The 10638-nt window shown below is 39.5% G+C and overlaps 1 protein-coding gene across 1 annotated transcript in view; it reads right to left on the bottom strand.

Moving 5' to 3' along the window:
- Nucleotides 1-390: 390 nt before the first annotated feature.
- TSHZ1 (teashirt zinc finger homeobox 1) overlaps nt 391-10638 on the bottom strand; it is a 58266-nt gene continuing 48018 nt past the window's right edge. Inside the window, exon 2 of the mRNA XM_048840100.2 lies at nt 391-4938. Within this exon, the coding sequence (XP_048696057.2) occupies nt 1763-4938 (3176 nt within the window). The 3' untranslated portion in view covers nt 391-1762. The remainder of the gene's footprint in view (nt 4939-10638) is intronic.

Below are 10638 nucleotides of genomic sequence, written 5' to 3'. Positions count from 1 at the left end.
AAACTCCTGATGAAGTCAAAAGGAATTTAGCCTGAGGAAGGGGCTCATCAGCGGGCTCTGAATACACAGCAAAAATGGTTCCAAGTACGTTTACACAACACAAGATTAACATGGCAAAAGATTCTCAGCCCGTCTTACACTTCAGTGATCAATAGAATGTCCATTACTAATTAATAAAATCACAATGATTTTGTACCTGTAGGAGGGTAACTTACTGCAAGTATACTTTAAGAGGTTATTAATACTTATGGCTTAGAACAAAATATGTCAGCATACAGATCGTGAAGAGATTATTTCAAATATATGTTTGTTGGTTGATTGCATAAGTGATACCTCTTATTGCTTGAACAACACCTCAAAGGCAAAATAATGATGACATGACAATGTATGTAAATCAAGAACTGCATGTGGGTTTATTTTACACTTGAGAAAACAGTGGATTTAATTGTGTGAACCAAAATGTACTGTACAATATTAATGATAAAACATCAAAATGTATAATTCATAGTGCATTGCTTGCTTTATTTTTATTTATTTATTTTTGTCAGATAGTTCCTTTAAGTACATGCATCTGGAAAGATGCAGGTGCCAGTAAAATTTCTCTATTTAAATCAAGCTGCAGGAACTAAATTTTATTCAAAAAGTGTGGTTTTACATTATATACACAGAAGTCGAATATAAAATGACGATATAAAAAGTTAAAAGAGAAAGCATACAGCCAGAAGGTACAAAGAAAGTTAAACAGTTTAAAATGGTACGATATGTAACATGTATTTTTTTAAGCTGATGCTGGCAATTTACAAGGAATGGAATCCAACATTTGCCTCTTTTTATGTTTTGTTTTTTGTTTTCATTTACCAATGCAGCACACTATAGAAAGGTGAGCTTGTACCAAAGCTTAACATTTGTAAATAACTATAAACTGCAGTATTTTACAGGGAAAAAAAGCATTTTTACACTTTTTTTTTTAAACAACAGCTTGCATACTTTTTTTGCCAAAAAAAGTGGCAATTTTCAGCATCCAGAGGGTTTGGGCATAGTGGCAACTTGGTTTGCTATTTTATATTATTTTTATTATTATTATTATTATTAAACTCTTACAGTTGTGGCTTCCTAACCCCGTGAGTACTAGATAGCTTTCCTTCGTCCAAGAACTGCATGCATCTTTTCTCCACAAACCAGTTCTGCGTTAAAAAATGCTCATTCAGTTTAAAAAAAAAAATCTTTAGTACATTTTGTTTTTGACATAGCTTTGATTTGAATGAAATCCCTTTAAGCCTCTTTATTTATTTAATTATTTGGAAAGGCACAGAAATGCTATTAGTTCTTCGAGGGTTAAAACTTGACACTACTGGGTTCTGTGACCTTTATTGTCATGGCAACTTTGCAATTTTAGGATGTCTTTATATCATTGTTCTTTGTGTCTTTCTTTACTGCTAAATTAATGTTTCTCAATAGTGTCTCCCACTATATTCTATAAAAGATAGCTTAACATCAAGGACAGATGTTGAAAATAAAGGTCAGACTTTTACTCACAAAAAAAACAAAACAAAGCAAAAAAAACCACCATGCACAGATCAGACAAAGAGCATATAAATATAACTACAAAATAAGTGTAAGAAAAACCAAGGTCCAGATAGGCAGTTCAGCAACAAAAGTAAGACTGATTTCAGAGGCTCAGGTCAGGCCTAGTGCAGTACTATGAAGAAGTTTAGTGCAATGTTCCCATGGTCACTTGCATACCTAGCTGCTTATCTGGACGCTATTGTTTTTCTAACTCAGTTACATAGATCAGATGGTCCTCTGGGGACTTGCCGTGTGTTTTACTAAGGTGCAGTTTGACTGCGTGCTTACTTGCAAAAGTTCGGTTACAGAGCTTACACTGGAATGTGGATCCCAAGTCCTCCTCAGAAATTCCAAGTGAACCCAAAGTCTTGTTCGTGAGGACTTTTGAAACATTCTGCTGTTCTTGAATCTGATTTAGTGGCAACTTTGACAGATCCTTCAAACTAAACCCTAAATGTGTCTCTAAGTGACTTATGTACGTAGAAGCAGTCCTGAATTGAGAGGCACAATCATTGCAAAAGAAAACAGGATGTCCTGTGTCTAGGTTCTTTAAAAACTTAGTTCCACCTGTCCTCCTTAACTGATACTTCACATTGGCCAGCCAGTGGCTAATTGTGGTCATGGAAAGACCAGTAAACTTAGAGATGTGTACCCGCTCCTGTGGACCGAGGTCTGACATAATATATTTGCCTTCTGGTGTCTCCCTCAAGCTGGAAGCAAACTGTGCTTGAAGGATCAGAAGATGCTGAGGGTTCCAGTTGGACTGTCTGCCTTTCCTCTTGTGTACTGGTGACAGCTCATCCAGAGCTTCCTCAAAACTGCTTCCATCAGCATCCGACTTCTCTGACACAGTAGACGGAGTCGAAGACTTGGGTGTCAAACGCCCGGTGAGATTTTTCACCATATCAGAAATATCCATTAGGGCGCTCTCCCTTAGAGGAGAAGAGACAGAGTCAGCCACACTGGAAACAAGAGGTTTGCTTTTGGACTTGGTTAAATCAATGGGCTGATCACTGTTTTCATAGTAGTACCGGTCGATGGCATCAGCCTGCTTGACCGGAGTGGTCGGGTAAATAGGTTTGTCCAACATACTGTTGCTAATTTTGTACAACATGGCCAAAGGGTCCAAGGAAGGGCTTACTGGCTTAGAAACTTTGCCTAGGTGGGTATTCATAATGGACTGTAAAGCACTCAATGGGTTAATGAAAGATGGCTCAGGCGAATGATCTGTGATGATTCCTAAATTATTACAGCCATTTGCGACTTTTGCTTTGAGTGGCTCTGTACCATTTGGAGTATGAGCTTCAGCTGGACTGTCCTTTTTGACCTTCTGAACTTCTGCATTGGCACTCTTTTTCTGCTGCTGTTTGTTGTTTATTTCCTCTGATTTTGGAAAGTCTTTGTTTTCTTTAGCAGCAGGTGATGTTGGTTTAACCGGAGAACTCTTCTCTTTCTCTGCAGGTTTTTCTTCCCTCTTTACATTGATTTTACCTGTAACCTTCTCCACCAGCTCCTCCATCGCAGACACATTACTCTTGGAAGGTGGGGGTGTGAGACTACCTGGGGAATGGACAAGTGCACTGTGTTCCGACGACAGTGATTTTACACTACTGGCATAGGATGGCTGCATTTGAACACTCTGCACTGTGGGTTGTAGGGACTTTACTGTTCCCGGTAGCTGGTAAGCTGCATGAATGCTGGGATATCCTCCCCAGGAAGGTGCTCCATTCTGAGCCTTGCTGATAGCTGTTGTCACTGTGTTCTCAAGGGATTTCAATATATCTATTCCACCTTTAGGACTGTCATCCAGATCCTCCTCTCTGAGGTACTGATATAAAGTTGTTGGCTCAAATTTTTCCATAGAGTCCTCACTCTCCTCTTTTATCTTTTTGTCTGTTTCAGTGACAACCACCTTTTCCTTTTCTGGGTCCTTCTTCTCCTCAGAGTTTGTAGACCCAGCTGGAGAATCAGGATGCTTTTTAATGTTGGAGGCTGGTAGTCTCGTATGGGTGGTGGGTGGCAAAGGTATGGACTGTATCTTTTCCTCCACCACAGGGTCCAACACTAGTTGTTTTCCTTTTTTCGAGGCGGAGTTGGTCACCTTCAAAAAATGACCAGTGACCATCATATGAGCAGTAAGTTGCTGCAACGTGTCATGAGAACTGCCACATTCCATGCATTTCAATATCTGGGCTTTACGGGCCTCAAACTGCCAAGTGTAGCTAGCACCATTTTGATAGCCATAGCGATTGTTTGGAGTCACATAGGGATTGGCAGTTTTCTGATCCTTTGCAGACTCACTCAATACACCCTCTCCAGTGATCCCTGGTGGCTCAGGTGAACAAGGTGAAGCTAAGTCCTGAAGTGCTCGCTTTTTGGTAGAGGGGACCAATTTAGTGATGGCTGGTACTGGTTCCTTCAGAGGCACTTTCTGGTAATGCTTTGTTTTTATCATATGGACACTCAGGTCTTGCAAAGATTCAAATGAATGCCCACAGTACATGCATTTCAGCACTTTTTGAGCATCCTCTTTGCCTTCCATTTCCATAAGTGAACGTTTTCTAGGCTTTGACCACCGTTTGGTCTTTTCAGATTCTTTATCTCTGTTGTCATCACGGTAATGTCCAGTTTCATTCATATGCACTGTTAGCTCCACCAGTGTGTCATAGGCTGCACTGCAGTCTTTGCATCGAAATTTACTAGCACCGGTGAACACAGACCCATAGAGTTTATTGTTTTGCCGGTAAAGCTGAACTGTGCTGAACAGACTAGGCTCCGGGAGAAGTCCATATGAAGAAGTCTGCTGCAAAGTTTTCGCTAATGCAGCTTGGTGCCAGTCATAACCGGAGCCACCACTGTTACTGTGACTAGTATTACAGTTACTCGTACTAGTACTGGTACTCGTGTTGGTACTGGTACTGTGGGAGTTGGTGCTAGCATTGCAATTGGTGGTGTTTTCATTCTGGCTGATTTCATTGGTGCTGGTCGTTGGACTGGATTTCTTTAAGTCCAAAGCTAAACTGGACCAGCAAGACTCTGAGAGTAAATTTGCATACACAGCTTTTATTTGTGCCAAGCTGTCCTGTGGATAGGAAGCATTGTCTGTGCACTGATGATCCTCTCTCTCTTCTTGAGAGGAAGTGCTTTTGAAATGGGCCAGTCGATCACTGTTTTCACTAAACGGCGAACCATAGCCTGCATCTTGATTAGTTGCAGAGCTGACTGGGGAGTTCTGGTAGCTTTGAGCCTCTTTGAGCTCTGTTTCTTCATTGCACAAATACTCACTCTCCTGGATGTCCAGAGATAGCCCGTCATCCTCCACTCTGTCTTCATCTATTTCCGCTGCCTTCAACTCCTCCTCAGGAACATATGCTTAAAATATAGAAAAACAAGACACCGTTATGGAATGCGCACATTTTATATCACTGCCATCTCTTAGACTAAACACGTTAACCATGAGGCCAAATTTTAAAGGTACAAACAACACATCCCCACCACTTACACACTCAACCTGTACACCCTTAACTTAATGTCAACCTTAACTCTTAATAGGTAGTATTAATTTTTATGCTAGTAGAGTAACATGCGACAGACAGTACCACAATAGTCACCACTGTTATGTTTAAAAAGCATTAAGCTGATTCCTCTCCTCAATACAAGAGTAATTAAATAGAGCAGTAGTCAGGCAGTGAGATACATTATGTGTGTACAAAGCAGATGTGTGAGGTTGACATCTGTTCCATGAACCTAGGCTCTTAGAATCACTGACTGGACTGATCCCATTTGCTGAAGCCCTGTAGCAAATTGACCTCAGCTGCACCCTCAAGGGCAATCTCCTTGGCAAAATCAGTTGCAGACAACTGACTCTAATGGAGCCATACTTGGCAAAAGTGTCAGGTCAATTATTGAGGAGGTTCTTGGTGGCTTGTTGCATTGGGTTCATTAGAGAGTGGCATAATCTCACAGCTCTTGGCTTTCACTGGCGTAGAGCATTTTTTAGTATAACATTTAAATGGTAAACTGACTTAAAGAGGACAACATAGGATAACAATTATTATTGTTCTGTATGAACAGGAGATACTTTGTATCCCCCTACACTATAACATGGCATGGGTGCCACATTACTATTCTGGCAAGAGCCATTGGTAGCTAAAAATAAAATAAAATGAGTGAGCTGAATATTTAGAAGCGCTAAACATAAAACATAAGACTACATTGATTATTGGCTTACAGTAAATATCAAACTTTGCTATTGTATTGCCATCTGGTGAAACTCTACAAATTACATGTTCATCTGTATCAAACTATTTTTTAAGCTAGCAAAGGTGATATTCATGAGCAGATGCCACTATATCAAAATACATTTACTCCAAGGGCCCAATTCACAAAAGTGGCTTACGTGCACCTAAGTCAGAGGTGGGCAAAGTATGGCCTGCGGGCCACATCCAGCCTGCAGGACCCTCCTGCCTGGCCCCTGAGCTCCTGGCCTGGGAGGCTAGCCCCCGGCCCCTCCCCCGCTGTCCCCCCTCTGGGCGGCTCTGGGCAGCCAGGCAGCGCAGTTGCAGAGCCGCAGCCTGACCTGGTGCTCTGGGTGACATGGCTGTAGTGCCGCCAGCCACCGGTGCTCCAGGCAGCGCGGTGAGGGGGCAGAAGGGGTTGGATAGAGGCAGGGGAGTTGGTGGTGGTGATCAGGGGTCGGGGTGTGGATAGGGGTCGGGGGGGGGACACAGGGGTTGGATGGGGCAGGGGCCCCGGGGGGGGGCAGTCAGGAAGTAGAGGGGGGTTGGATGGGATGGCAGGGGGCAGTCAGGGGTGGAGGTTCCGGGCGGTCAGGGAACAGCGGGTGGTGGATGGGGTAGGAGTCCCAGGGGGGCCATCAGGAGACAGAAAGGGTTGGATGGGGCAGGAGTCTTGGGGGTCCATCAGGGGGTAAGAAGCAGGGGGTCGGATATGAGGTGGGGGCTGGGCCATGTCTGGCTGTTTGGGGAGACACAGCCTCCCCTAACTGGCCCGCCATACAATTTTGGAAACCCGATGTGGCCCTCAGGCCAAAAAGTTTGCCCGCCCCGACCTAGGAGATAAATGTACATTTTCATTGTATGGTAGAAAACATACATGTACACTTTTGCCTCCACATTTATAAAAGAAGCACTTGGCCAGAAAAATCACCTTGGTTGTGGAATGTAGGTGAGTTTATGTGCAAGTCAAAGTAGAAAATAAACATGGGTTGAGAACAGCTTTCTGACATGGAAAAAAAATATTTTTACGTTGGGTGAATTGCGCACAGAGCCATTCTGAAATGTGTGCAATTCCCTTGCAGGAAGAAAGGTTGAAAGAAAGCCAGAAAAAGGCACTTCTGCTCCAATGTGATATGAAAAAAAAGAAACAAATAAAATAAAATACACTTATCACCCTAGGAAGTTTTAGTTGTTAGGTATTAATACAATTTGTGCCATTTTTCACAAGCAGTTGCTAATTCTTTCATTTCCAGAATTTTTCCCCTTTAAAAAAGCAAAATTTAATCCTCCCATTTTAACAGGAAGACTATTTAAAATGTTTGTTTTTACAGAACAATAGTATCTACAATCACTATGTGACACTTCTAAGTTTACAGTAGAGTCCTAATACACTCCCTGCACAACTATAGCCCCATATTTCAAGACAAGGGGATATGTGACTCATCCACTTCCATCCCCCTACCACTGTAGTGCTGTTCCTTATCATGTCTTCCTCAACCCTCTACCCAGTCTATAACTGCCTGTCTCATTCTTATCTCGGGAGATACCTTTGTTTTACTAAAAACGGTTACAAGTTAAAAATGACACAGTTTCAGGTAAAGTCTTATTAAAAGGGTAGCTGAGCCACAAGCCTTTTATTTAAAAAGTATGTAACGGTATCAGGGAGGAGGAGGAGGAGGAGGAGACCGGGCAAAACAGAAGAAGCTGGAGAAAAGGCTCAGAGGGAACCAGAAAGGATGATGTTCTCCAACAAAGAAAAAGAAAGAAAAAACTACTATTCATTTATTCTGTAAAAATCTCAGCTCTTACAGTGTTATCACAAAAATGTCACAAAGGGCCCACAATGTATTATAGCCTTGTAATGCTGTTACTTTTATAATTTTAAATTGTGTGTGTGTGTTGTAGCGGAATCCACTAGCACAGCTGTAGTTAAGAGTCTGTCAGCACTCGCATAATACATTCCTGTTTTCAGGTATTTATAACTGCAAAAGAAAGCATTTTATAGGAGGGCAAATATAGACAATTATGGAATCTGGGACCTTTTTTTCTGACAGTGTTTTTCTAAATTAAAATTTCCAGGCTCACAGTGCATAACATAGACTAGGCCCTTCTGGCATTTTTTCCTTACATATAAAAATATGAGCTATTAATGACTGACAGTCAGTTACTATGGAGGAGCTGAAACTTAATGGGACATATTTTCAATTGGTATAAATTAATGTAGCTCCAGTAACTTCAACTGAGCTATGCCAATTTACACTAGCTGATAATTTAATCCAATGTTTTAATAAACATGACTAACTTCTTCAAGTTGCAGATCAGTGCTACAGGTCAACAATCTGCATGACTGGTCCAGTAGGTCGTTATTATTTTTCAAAAGTGGTAAAAAAAATTACATTTTTAGTAATTACTGTAAATACCTGCTTCAAATCAGTTTCTATATGTAAGTGATAACTGATCCAAATTATATATATTTTTTTCTGTTTAATTTATGATGATCTTTCGTGTCGATTCTCATACACTGTTGATTGGTGGGGAAGTTTCTTTTATTTCCACCAGAAAGGGAGTTAAACTACACCAAAAAATGTTTAAGTTACGTGAAATGTCTGGTGCTAACCCACTAAAACAAAGAACCTGAGTGTTAAAATGAAATTCCATCTGTCACTTTCTTTCTTACTCTTAGTTTTTACTGAGACTACTACAAGGGTGAGTTCTTTTACATGCCAAGATATACTGAAATACCTAGCTAGAAAGTGGACAGAGAACTTTCTGCCTTAACGATGATTTTCCTTTCTTTCAAAACTTAAAATCAGATCCTGAAAACAATCCAAATTTTTATATATATGTATATATCTACACACACACACGCATGCAGTTATTATAAATAATTTCTAAACAAACACACACAATGCACATTTAGTAATATGGTAGTTTATTTGAATTGTTTTAATTTATATTATTACCATTAGAAACTATTTCATTGAAACCCTCTGATTATTGTTGAGATAAATATAACACTTTTTATTCAGGACTTTAATAATGTTTCTAGTAAGAATATTAATACAAACAACAGAATATGATATTTCACAAGGTCAATGAAATTTTCTAGTCCAGAAGTTTTCTATGACAGATATTACAGAAAAACAGAAAATAAAGACAAAGTTGTTACTTTTCAAAAATATATATTTACTAAAATTTCCCCCAGGGAAATCTGATGAATAAGTAGGCGTTGGAATTCTCTTTCCACAGTTATTTGTATAGAAAAGTGCTATTATCCTAACTCAAATAAAACAGAGAAACTGAGATTCTCTCTCTATGTTTAAAAATAACAGACAGACAGACAAATGGACAGAAAGATTCCAGTCATTTTTTTTAAAATGTTAAAACAACTCCCATCAACCTTCTACATACACTTCCTGCACCTACAAAGATGTTGCAAACTGTGATACTGGGTAACATGTGTGTCCTGCAACCACACAGAAATATACAGAGCAGCAATAAAAATTCATCTCCAGCAACTTCACTATACCCAAAGCAGAAGATATTTTAGTGCATAATGTTGCCAATCCCTCTCTCTCTGAAAAAAAATCATCAAATTACAGACACAGGAAGAAATAACTAGCGATTGGAAGTGGTCTGCTTTTCTTTTTACTAAACCTTGTTAATATTTCTTGCCCACAAGATGTGCCTTCTGGATGCCAATGTTTCCCCATAGATGTACTATCATCTCTGAACAGCATTAAAATCTGTGCATTCTAATGTAAGTGGACATGAGGCGCTATATATCGAACATGTTAGTGGTACAGCACATTGTGTTTGCTTCAGTGAGAAGGTTTACACTATAAATACACATCCATTGTCTGAAGAGGCAAACACACACTGGAAATATATAAATGGTTTTAAAACCATTATATTTTTTCATGAAAAATATATAAAATAATTTCTTAATCCTTAGCCCAGTACTTCTGAAGGAATTTCTCTCTAGCCTAGATATACTTTTCCATTTATAAAAAGGATTGTAGTATTCAGACATTATTTTAGGAATGGCAAAAAGTGATAACTGTAGAGTGAAAACTCTATCAAAGCCAGACAATAATGGATCAAAATATAACTGTAAGGAAAAAATATCAAAGTATTTAAGGCCCCAATTCAGTAAAACACTCAACTATGTGCATAACTTTAAGCATATGCTTATGTCCCATTGAAATCAATGAGACTTAAGTATGTGTTTAAGTGTTTTGCTGAACAGGGCTAGGGCATAACGTTCTTTGTTGAATAGGCCTAACTGGGGACAAAATAAATCTGGTATCTTTATGAACCATCACAATTCAGCACACAACAGGTGTGTTTTCACAGCATCTGATGTTTATCCATCCAATAGAAAACAGCAGCTGAAGTTTCCACAGTTCTGTACTGTCATCTGGCATGAACCAGGTTCCCGAGTGAGGGTGACTTGCACTTATGTGAAAGCACCTTTCACACCTCAAAAATATGATTAGATAGACAGATAGACAGATAGTGTATATATTTACCAATATATTTTCAGAGTATAATATTATTAGTGATTCACAAAAGAGAATCCAAAAGCCCACATTGTAAGGCGTTAAGATACCTGCTGAAGGATTTGAAAATTTTCCAAATTAGAACATATGAGTTCTCACTAAGAATCATAACAAAGATCCAAGAAATATATTTGTGTATGTTTATATATATATATATATATATATATATATGTATATATTTTACAATGTCACTACAGTGCCAAAAAATGGGTTAGTCACAACAACTGCTGAAGAGCTGTACAGCCTATCAGGCAACCAAAGGACCTACTCTA

The sequence above is a fragment of the Caretta caretta genome, chromosome 2 (assembly GCF_965140235.1).
Source record: "Caretta caretta isolate rCarCar2 chromosome 2, rCarCar1.hap1, whole genome shotgun sequence".
Classification (NCBI taxonomy): Eukaryota; Metazoa; Chordata; order Testudines; family Cheloniidae; genus Caretta; species Caretta caretta.
This window is presented reverse-complemented; position numbering and strand designations above follow the sequence as displayed.